General features: G+C 36.8%; 1 protein-coding gene across 2 annotated transcripts in view; it reads right to left on the bottom strand.

Annotated features, from left to right (window-relative positions):
* Positions 1-12,299, bottom strand: part of fstl5 (follistatin-like 5) — a 150,656-nt gene that overhangs the window by 18,222 nt on the left and 120,135 nt on the right. For both annotated transcript variants that reach the window (XM_016232277.1, XM_016232278.1), the window contains exons 11-12: positions 1,650-1,676; positions 1,384-1,502 (exon numbers count right to left, since the gene is read on the bottom strand). In XM_016232277.1, coding sequence (XP_016087763.1) covers positions 1,384-1,502; positions 1,650-1,676 — 146 coding nt within the window. The remainder of the gene's footprint in view (positions 1-1,383; positions 1,503-1,649; positions 1,677-12,299) is intronic.

Here is a 12,299-nt window from a genome sequence, read left to right as displayed (position 1 = left end):
GCCAGCAAATCAGATACAAGAAGACTGCAACGGACTGTTAGGACAGCAGAAAGGATCATTGGTGTGCACCTTCCCAGTCTTCAGGACTTGTACAACTCCAGAGCGAAGAAACGGGCAGGTAACATCATCAAAGACCCCTCTCACCCCGGACACAACCTGTTTACACTTCTCCCTTCAGGCAGACGCTACATATCTCTGTGCACTAGAACATCTAGACATAAAAACAGTTTTTTCCCCCATGCCATCTCCAGCTTAAACAGCTAACACATGAATCATTATCTGTGTTCTGTAATTAATTTCCATAATTAATTCTACATCCTTAATTATTGCCTCTTTCTCAAGTATTATGTAAACACATATGCATATCTCTTTATTTATACAGTTCTATATAGAGTAAATAATGCACAAATCTTTACATAAATCTACTGTTCCTGATTCATACACATTATTTATTGTTAAGTTTTACTATTTTAAATGTTTTTTTTCTGTTCTCATGTCAGATGTGTATGCATGTATGTATGCACCAGGAGCACCTTAAAAAAAAACACAACAAATTCCTTGTGTGTTTGCGCACACCTGCCGAATAAAGCTAATTCTGATTCTGATTCTGAATAGACTGAAGGGTGGATAGATGGATGAGTTATGGATGGATAGAAAGAATAAAAGAGAAAAGGAATGAAGCAAGGAAGGAATGATGACAGATGAATGATTGGATGGATGGATAGAATAAAAAAAGAAAAGGAAGGATGGATGGATGGATGGATGGATGGATGGATAGATGGAAGGAAAAAAGAAAGGAAGGAAAGATGGATGGGTAAACAGAATGAAGGTTGGATAGATGGATGATGAAGAAAGAGTGAAAGAAAATGGGGGAAAGGAAGGAAGGATGGATGATGGAAAGAAAAGATTAATGATGGATGGATGAAAAGAAATAATGAGAAAAGGATAGATGATGGAGGGAAGAATGGTTGGAAAGAAGTAAAGATGGATAGGTAAAAAGAATGAAGGATGATAGATTAATGGAACGAGTGAAAGAAAAGGGTGAATGGATTGATTTAAAGTAAGAAAAAGAAATGGAAAGAAGGAAGGAAAAATAGAATAGTAGGATGGATGCATAGATGGAAGAAAGAAAGAAAGAAAGAAAGAGAAACGGAAGGAAGGAAGGATAGATGGATGAAAAGAACAGCATACATCATACTGTATGTAGCCATTCATGCAAACACCAGCAATCAATCATTTTTTTGTTGTAAAATAATTGCAAAAGAATGCTGATAAATAAATAGCAGTCATAAACTTCACACTTACAGCATGCAGGAGGGAAGACAGAGGCTTTATGTTGCACATTTACAAGTGCTTAAACATTTCTTTTATACGACAGCTCACCTGCAGGCCAAGAAGCTTCTCGCTGGGCTTGATGTGTCTCTGAATCTCACAGGCCACTGGCTGGATGACTTTAATACCGTCCTCATAAAACACATAGAACATGTTTCCAATCCCCAGACCTGTAGTATGACATAGGTAAGTTTGTTCAGGGCTCAAACCCCCCCCCTCCAAACTTCAACATTACCACTACCACTACCACTATCATATACCTGAGTCCAGACATACACTAGACATTAATATTGCATTGAAACACAATGCTTACTTACCTTCTTCTCTCCACAGGATGTTAGCCACTGCAAGAGAACACAAAGAAGACTCATGTGAGAGATGTTTGCTGTACTTTACTCATCCAAAAGTTAAAAAATCCACCCCACCAGAGATACAAGATGAACTCACACCTCTGGCTATAAAAACCTCCCACAGATTATTGCAACAACATTTGTAAGTTTTTTTTTCTGCTGTGGTTTAATGCTGAGAGTTGTGTTTGATTTGGCCAAGTAATTATATTCGGCAACCTGAGGAGCTTATTGATTTGACTCGCTCATGTGTAATCAATACTGTGTCGGCATTGTACATTGAGGTCAGCCTGTGGGAATTTATACACTCACACACAGTGGCCAACCACAGCTTTCACACAGAGGAAACAATGTGCATTAGGGTGAAAGTCAGAGCTTATCTTTGCATTAAGCATGATTATTTACCCATAACTGCTGGAGCTGTGACTAGTATTACCTTTTAAAACACTTAAACTTTGGAAATTGAGATCAATACCTTACTAACAATGATCAAATACCTTTAAAATGGGTCTCATGGCAATCAAGCGGTTTAGCAAAGCGTCGCTGAAGCATAACCAAAAAATATCACACACAATTAACTCCTGAATAATTCCAAAAGCATTTTAGTACAGAATACATTGGCTGATAACTACAATAAAAACACCTCCATTACAAAGAAATGATTCCTGATGGCCTCTGCAATTTTACTAAAAATAACAATGATGGCCATTACCCGCAAATAACCGATATGCCATTATTATGCTCTTGCAATATTTGTTACCAAGGATCTATTGATAAATATGACTCGTTAGCAGAAAAGAACAGTATATTATGCCAATAACATCCAAATTCTCCTCCTTATTACTTTGTGATTGTTCACTAGTGCAGTTTCGTTGTGAAGATGTGACCTCCAACTGTTCCTCAGCAATCGGATTCAATCTCGTCAGTCTGCGAATCAATCTCCCACAATTCATCCCTGCACCAAGCGATTCTCAATCTGCTCTCTCACTTCATCAAGGAGACAGAAGAGCACAGTAACGGAGCTAGAGTTAATCTTCAAAAAGTCCTTAGTCAAGTTCTTTTTCTATGAGTTAATGCATCGGAGCAATCTAAAAGACTTTTGTGAAAAATACTGCCATTGCATCAGCAAATGATGAGGAATGTTAAAAAAAAAGATTCAGGAAACATGGAGCTCCGCTACAGCATGAAAGAAGAAGGGTGTGGTTTGGAAGTAATGTGATCTGGAGTCTTTTCCAATAACACAGAGTATTGACACAATTCATCACCAGGCAGGGGAAATAAAGAATCATAGAAATATGTATGGACACTGCTGAAATAAGTCAAAGTGTTGATCTGGGTACAAAGTAAATTTAAATTTGATGTTTATACAGTTTCCATGTTAAAGGAAAACCATTTATTTTACACTTTAGACTCAACATGCAACCAATACCATAATATTTTGTATATTGATACTAAAATACTATTCTATGGTGACCGGGAGGGGACATGTTCAGTTTACTTAGTTTTGCGTTGGCCACGAGATATTAATTCGTGGGAACATCATATTAACTCGTAGCCATGAGTTTAATGTGTAAACAAACCTGTGTGACCTGGGATTATCAGAGATGGATTTATTCATATTTTATTTTGAATTAAGAAATTATTAGATTTATTATTATTTAAACTATTATTACATGATTAAATTATTTTAACCATAGGCCTAGGCTTCCAGACTGTATTGCGCGCGATGTAGACTGCATTTGAATGTAGTTTATCATCAATAAATGTTACATCAAGTACATAAAATAAAATAGCCCTACAAAAAACATTTTTATCCATCCCACAGTCTTGTAAGTACATTAACTGATCGTCTTTTTCCGTAATATTTGTATATTATTATTATTATTGATTATATTTTTATATTCGCTGTTATGTATTTATTTTCCCTTCATTTCGATCTTTTTACTTAATGTTCTAAATAGTTTTGTAAATAATAGCCTACTGTAAATGCCTGACATGCCAATAAAGCTTTGATTATGCTATGACTTATGGGAATTTTTACTGAAAGTGCAGTTAAAAGGTTGATTTTAACATATATTTTATTTTATTTCAGCTAATTAATAGACTATTATAAATATAGTGTTTCATTGAGGAATGAATCATTCGCAAATGAAAACACAACATGCTCATTTATCGTCACATGTGGGCGTAAATACAAACATTAAATCAAAACTTTATTGGAATAATTGTCAGGTGTTTACAGTATTTGCAAAATATGGTACCATATTAATAAATACTAGTTTAATTATACAGAACGTTAATCAGGTGAAATGCTACACGAATTGAAAGGGGAAATAAGAATATATAACAATAAATATAAAAATATAGCCCTAACCAGTTAATATAATAATATTATTATATTATCCTACAGTTATATAATAATAATATACACATATTAAATAAAAAGACACGATCAGTTAATGGATTTACTGCACTAAGTCTGTGGGATGGATAAAAATGTTTTATCCATCTGTGTTGCTATATGATCACACAGGTTTGTTTACGCATTAAACTCATGGCCATGAGAAAAGGATGTCGTTCCCTAAACATAGGATCTCGAGGCCACGACTTCACATCGCGTGGCCATAACATAAGGATGTCGCTACCTCGACAAAATGACTTTGTGGCCACAACATATTATCACGTTCCCACGAGTTAATATGCCGTGGCCATGACAAAACTAAGTGAACCGAATGGTCACCATACTATTCTTCTTAAATATGTAAAATATTTTTAAATATTTCAAACATAAAAACTCTGCAAAAGTAGAAAATGAAAGCGGCAAGATATTATTACAGTAGATATTATACTATTTTTCTAAGATTCTTCAATTTAAAGTAAAGAATCTAATTAAATAATTAAATTGATATTTTTAAATTAAATACATTTAAATGCTAAATAAAAAAGAAAGGTTAAAAAAACAACAACAACCTGATGTCAGATATATACAGTGTATATATATATATATATATATACTGTGTGTGTGTGTGTGTGTATACATATATAATTTTTTTTTACTGACTATTTTGAGGATTTTGTCTAATAAAAGCTCATTAAAAAAGTCCCATTTATATATTGTATTGCATAATTTAGCTCATCTATCCATCAGAATGGTTCAGGTTAGTGGAACACGGCTGCCGGGAAAAACCACAAACCTTACCTCAATGCACTCTGCCCGAAACACTATGTTCCCAACAGCAGAGTTACATTTCATGCTGCCGGTGGGAGATAAAGCAGTGGTACGAGTCGACTGTGATGGCATAACAGGTGAAGGCCAATGTTGGACTCTAATTAGGTCTCCAACACAACGGAAAACTAATCAAGACAAATGCCTGGGGTCTGCGTTTCTGCTTTGCCTCTCTGAATCATTCATGGACCTATCAAAGTATTCATGAGTTGAGAATGCAACTCTGCGTCTATAAAGATAATGCTCCGTTATGCAAATTCCCCTGGTTGTCCTGCATAATTAAAAGAGCGAACATGATTTAATTATGACAATTATGAAGACTCAATAAGTGAATATGCTATATGACTGAAGGATTTGTTGAAGCAACCTTTCCCACTTTCTACATTTGGTGTGTAGCGTATATATGGAAAAATACTGTGTATATGGTAGGTATGGAAGGTCATGCTACCTTACAGATGAGTGCACTACCTTATTTTGCTGGTATTGCATTCTTTAAACTTTAATACAAACTCCTACAGTCTTTTGGATATTGAGGTTAATGCCCTCAGGTGTAGGGCAACACCTCAGAGAAGGGCTAATGCTGAAATAGACTTCAGAAAATACATTTGATGAAAGAAGGAAAAGAAAATAGCCTCTAATTTTTGTCTTAGAGTGGTGATACAGAGTGTAAGGCTCAACTGTCCAGGAAAACTGGCCTTTAGACACATCTTCGCACACAGGTGTTCAGGTCGGTCATTATTGATATAAACTAAGAAAAAGCACTCAAATTTTAGCTGAAGAATTGAAACAGAAATTATAATATACGCACTAACATAAAAGTTTTGGGGTGAGTAAAAATGTGTAATGTTTTTGAAAGTCTTTTATGCACACCAAGACTGCGTTTATTAAAAACACAACAACTATATAAGTTATATTGTGAAATGTTATACAATTTAAAACTACTTTATATGTACTTTATTCCTGTGATATTACTCCAGTCTTCAGTGCACAAGACTGGTAACATGAATTAAATGTTTTTTACTAACCCTTTAAGAAGAAAAAGTTAGATTTTTTTACGCCGACTACAATCACTTTTTATGTTGCAACTATGGGCTATATTTATACAAGTATAAACATGAGTTTGTAATGTTTCATCCAATAACAACAATTCTCTCATTCATTCACTCTCAAGCCACTCCAAATCTATTTTTACCTACTTTCTTCCATGCAACTCAAATGCATTACATGAGTCTGAAGCATTCAAACTTTGCAAAAGTATATACAGTTTAAAAGTGGTCTGTATGATGTATGTGCTATTTAAAGTTTTCCAAAGTAATACAAAAGCTCTGGGTGAGAAAAAGACCAATTTACTGAAACCAGCTGTGTGAATTTCGACTAATAGTAGTGAATGAAGTGTTCAGGCAAGTTTTCTGAACTATTCTAAACACTATTCATTAAAGAAATCTGAAAGAAGGAAAAGGGTCACATACTATGCATTGTTTTTTTTTTTAGGATAGAGCTCTGTGCACTTAAAATTCTGCCGGTTGAGCACGAGCATGTTCACTGGCATATCCCATGGGTTTGCATCCCAGTATACAATGGCAAAGAGATGCTGACACTGTTCAGATGGACCCAGTCTGTGACAGTGCAGAACACAAAATTACAGGGTGTGAAATTATAATTCTGACAAGATCCCTACAGTAGACTGCCTGATCCAAACAAAAAAAGTAGATAAATGGACAAAGTAACCATCACATTTGGCTTTTGGCGAGGCTCTTGCTAACATGCAAGGGCTTTGTGTTTGACTGTGGAATTGTGGGTACTCAGAGACATGTTGCTTCTCTGCATCTGTTCTTTTATTTGCGTTCACCATCTCTCATGATATCAGCGGAGCAAACATGGAATCCTATAATCCAACAAGTACACAGCTGCAGCAGACCACCGGGAGATCAGCACTACTATTGTTTGTATGTTTGCAGCAGGTGGTGTTTATCTGACAGCCTTAAATACTTGGCCAGCATTTTTTCCCCCTTGACAAGACAGCAACAACATATTGTCTCTCTTCTTCGTAGATGATGAGCACAATCACACCTGAGTGCTTCGCATCACCCCAGTCTCAAATCACTCGTCTGTTTAAATCATCCTCCCACAGCCCACATCTGCTTCCATTTCCACAGTAAAAATTTCTTCTGGGACCAGAGATGTACTCAAATAATTAATGATAGCAACTTGCTGCAGGATTTGCTTCACTACTTAATTGAACCAGAGCGCTTGCATTGTTTTACAAGGGAGACTGTTTTTTTGGTGCCGGACTGTTAAAGTCTAAAGGTGAAGTGTGTAGTTCCTGTGCCACAAGCAGTACTAAATGGAAGTCCAAAAACAAACTATTTTCCAAACTGGTTTCCCAAAAACTCTTTCTTCCAAAACAGCTAATTCTTGACCTAAACCAATTACCTCTACGATAGATCACAACATTAAAACATACTTTTTTTAAAGCACAAAAATGATCTGGAAAAACAGGCAAAAGATGGTACTAAATGTCTTTTATGAGGAAACAAACCGAGATAATACGAAACTACTGACTCACTGAATATGTATCAAATAACCATAAAATGTCAATAAATATTTAAATACTATTTAATTCATAATTAACATTAAAAGTTTATATGTATATCCCATTTAAAAGTTTGGGGCCAGTATGGGTTTTTGAAAGAAATTAATACTTTTTTTTTTCAGCAAGAATGCATTAAATTCATCAAAAGTGACAGTAAAGAAAGGTATATTATAAGAAAAGATTTTTATTTCAATTAAATGCTATTTTGAACTTTCTAATAATCAAAGAATCTGTTTCACTGTTTCCTCAAAAACATTAAGGTCTGCGTGAACCGGAAGTTGCTGCCGACTGCATTTCAGTATGGTGACGTATTTCCAACTGAAACGGAATACTGAGTAGAGGCCGGGGTTTTTATTTTTGCGCTCCCCCTCTCATCTCTCACTCACAGCAAACTAACGGTTGGAGGGGCGTGGTTAGGCATATTCTGCCCAAGCTGTCAAACTGACGTCATTAGAGAAGGCATGCCATTCCAGAGCGCAAGCAAATGATCAGATTTTGATTAAAGATTACCAAGATAATTTTTTTCAGAGGATTAACTTGCATGGATTAATTGTTGACCTTAAGACTAGCAATGTGCGCTAACGAAATAAATATTGTAAATTTTGATTTCATGCGGACTTCAAAACAAATGTTTTCAACATTAATAATACTCGAAATAATTCTCGAGCACCAAATCAACATATTGGAATAATTTCTGAAGGATCATGTGACACTGAATACTGTAATGACTGCTAAAAATATATTATAAAAATATATTTTAAAATGTATTGAAATAGAAAACAGTTGATACTCATTTAATTGTAATAATATGCACTACATTTAACTATAATTTACTATTTATTTTATTTTTAATTAAATGCAGCATTGGTGAGCATAAGATACATTAAAAATTCTTACTGGTTCCAAACTTTTAATCGGTAATGTCCATATAAAAATATATGAGATTTTTAACTTGTGGAACCCTACTGGTTACTCCAGAAGTCAACATGTTGGCCTGATTAAACAAACACAGCAATATTTGAAAATGGCAGCTATAAAACTTACTGTGTAGTTGAAAAAGACAATGCCTTTTAACAGCAAAAAAAAAAAAATCACACTTCAACTTTAGGCCATTAGAAACAAAATGGGAAGACAGCATACTATCATTGCAGGGGACTTTTACTCAGTGGCCCTTAAGATTTGATTTTTTGGCGGACATCCAATTTCATGATCTCTAGAGCACTGGGCTGAGGGATACTGTCTGACCTGTAAAGCTTGAGGAGAGAGAGAGAGGGGACCAAGATCATTATCTCCCCTCTCAGTGCAGTGTGTTTTCCCCACTGACCTGTAGAACGGCTCTGACCCCAATTGGTAATGGCTGTCCACCAACTTCACCTTGTTTTGCCCTTTAGATGTATGATTACTTTTATCACATGCCCCCTACAACCTTTCAGAAGCTGTAATCCTCACTGTACATTCAACAACCAACACACAACTTTGTGCTATGAGTCCTAGCATTTACTGCTCTGTATCAGTGGTCATCTTGTGTAACCAAACCTCAATAGAAGCGAATTTCAGGCATGCACTGTATTGTATAGAAACCACATCTCCTATTCATAAGTTACACAGCAACAAGGACGAATTCATTACACAAAGCTGAAGCAGCGTGATAAAGGCTCATTGATATCAATAAGAAAGATTTTAAATGTAGTGCTTGGGCACAAGTTGGAAATGTATTTGCCGGGCTGGTGCGCTCTGTGGAAGCAGGGAGCCGTGTATCATCCCAGGCTTATGAGTTCAGACCTGCCGTTGCAGGAATAATGCAAGAGGAAATCCCAGCTGACAGTGCAGGATTGAAGTCAGGATTGTTCCTCTCATGCACAATGAAAGCAATAGCAAACTATCAAATCCAACCATTTAGCCCGGTTTTAACACAAGAGACTTATCAGAGCTACTCGTGACACACACTAATGCATTAAAAGAACAATTCACCCAAAATTCAATTATTCACTCACCTTCATGTTGATCAAATCCTGTATGCCTTTCTTTCTTCCGTGGAAGATTAAAGAATTATAAATAATTTAGCTATATGCACTTTGCAGTTAATAATGCAATGAATAATGATTCAATAATGATGCAAAAGCACGATTAATGTATCATAAAAGTGGTCCATTTTACTTACGTAAGTTATACAATAGCTTTGTGTGAAAAACAAGTCCTCAATCATAGAAAATGTTGATGCCCTAGATCTCCTAGAGAGAACTCTAGAGAGTTCATAAGAGAAATTACAATGTTTGAACTGGAAATGAATCATTCTTTTAACTTTTTTTACATTTATTTTTTAAATGAATTCAACTGATTGGTTTAAATCACTGATTCAATAATTCAGGTTCAGCTCAATATAGGGCAGTGCTGTTACTGTTAACAAAAACTAAAACTATTAAAATAATTTTCAGTAACTGAAATAAAGCTGTAAGCATTGCAAGCATTTTAATTTACATAAAATAATGTTAATCATTAGGTAATGTATAAGTTCATTAGTAAACATTAACAAGCACATTATCTCACGTTTCTATTTGAATATATATTAACTAACGATTAGCGTTATATATTGTTTGTTAATGATGAAAAAATAATGAAAGTTATTATAAAGCATTACTAATACGGTTACACTTTATTTGTAAGGTGTCCTTGTTACAGTGTAAATATACATTTAAGTACTGACTGAGTAATATTAATTAACTACATGTACTTGTACTACACATGTACTACATGTGGTTAGGGTTCGGATAGGGTTTCTTACTTGCATGTAATTATGCATAATTAATTGTTATTATAATAGCATGTACATGTAACATGTTTAACAAGGACACCTTAAAATAAACTGTTACCACTGCAACTAATAAATACTATAATAATATACTAAAACGAATACTATAGTAATATATAAATAATACTAAAATAATGCTGCTGTAGGGTGTCATGAATCCGGCCCATCAACTTCAGTCTGCTTACCATCAGAGGTCACCCTTTCCATTACATTGACTCTCGCACTACACCTACTGTTGCTTATCATCCCAGACTACATATTCCATCATTCATTTCACTGATTGCACTCAGCACGGATTGCATACAGCTATTTTCACTGATTGCACACAGCTGTTTCACATGACTCACTCACTATATAACACTCACTCAAACTACCATTCACTGCTGAGTATTGCTTAGCCTGTTAGTTTTCCTAGTTCCTGTTTCCTTCCCGTGTTTCCTGGTTTTGCCTTGCCTTGTCGGTTTCCTCGGTTCTGATCTTTGCCTGTCTCCCTGGATTTATCTCTCTAGTCTCGCCCCTGTGATTCTGTCTGCCGATCGTCGACCTGCGCTAGCCCTAGGACTATTCTTGTGTTTTGCCCGCCATATACCTGTTTGCCATTGTTTGCCCCTGCCTGTTATGACCACGTCTCTGTCTTCTGTTCAGAATAAAGCTTGCACATGGATCCACATGTCTTGTCAGCCCCGTAACAGAATACTCGGCGACACAAGGATCCAGCAGCTTCTCGGATGGACATTGGTCAGGTATGGATACAGGAAGAATATTGTTAGCCCTTAGACAGGGCACATGATCACTGGAGGGCTATATTCAAGAATATTTAGCCATCGCTCATTATTCAGATCTGCTGGACTGTGTTTTGATAGACTTTTTTATGAGGGCATTAATCAACCGTTGAAATCCAAACTCATTCACAAGGGTCCACGTTCATCTTTAAGTCAATGTATGGACTATGCTTTGCTGACGGTTGGTTTAGCATTCACTGTGGGCATCGCGGAGGAACACGACCCCGCACTCACTCATGTAATGGCGGCCACACTAGAGCACGCTCACAAAATGGTGGCGACAGCGGAGCACGCTCACAAGATGGAGGACACAACAGCACCCAGTCATGTCACACCGGCCCATCTTGAGTTCAATCAAGTCACCATTGATCCTCCTGAGTCAAGTCAACTCACAGTAGATCTTCGTGAGTCTGGTCAAGTCACAGCCGATATTCATGAGTCTAGTCAAGTCACAGTTGATCGTCATGAGTCAGGTCTAGTCACAGCTGATCTTCCTGAGTCGAGTTTAGTCACAGTTGATCATAATGAGTCAAGTTACAGTTCATTATCATGAGTCAAGTCAGGTCACCGCTGATCTTCCTGAGTCAAGTCTAGTCACAGTTGTTCTTCCTGAGTTCAGTCAAGTCACAACTGATATTCATGAGTCTAGTCAAGTCACATCTGATCGTCATGAGTCTAGTCAAGTCACATCTGATCTTCCTGAGTTCCGTCACGTCACGGCTGATCTTCCTGAGTTCCGTCAAGTCACGGCTGATCTTCCTGAATTCCGTCAAGTCACGGTTGATCATCATGAGTCAGGTTTAGTCACGGTTCATTATCATGAGTCTAGTCAAGTCACAACAGATCTGTCTAAGTCAAGTCTGATCACAGTTGATTCCCCTGAGTCAAGTCAAGTCATAGTTGATTCCCCTGAGTCAACTCAAGTCACAGCTTCCATTGCTGGGTCAAGTCAAGTCTCATCTGATCTGCCAGAACCTCGTCACATCTCAGCCGTTCATCCAGAGCCTCGTCACATCTCAGCCGTTCATCCAGAGCCTCATCACGTCTCAACTGTTCATCCAGAGTCATGTCACGTCCTGTCTGTTACACCCAGAGTATCAAGGTCAGTTCTTCAGTATCCCAGACTGGCTTCCAGCGTGGAGGACCCACCGCTGGTGTCGGCACGTGCAGCTGGCATCCCTAAACCAGCACTCTCAAACCCTTCTATTCA

This window comes from Sinocyclocheilus grahami, unplaced genomic scaffold (genome assembly GCF_001515645.1).
Source record: "Sinocyclocheilus grahami isolate Dianchi unplaced genomic scaffold, SAMN03320097.WGS_v1.1 scaffold409.1, whole genome shotgun sequence".
NCBI classification, from domain to species: domain Eukaryota; kingdom Metazoa; phylum Chordata; class Actinopteri; order Cypriniformes; family Cyprinidae; genus Sinocyclocheilus; species Sinocyclocheilus grahami.
The sequence above is the reverse complement of the archived record's forward strand: the minus strand, read 5'-3'. Positions and strand labels throughout refer to the sequence as shown.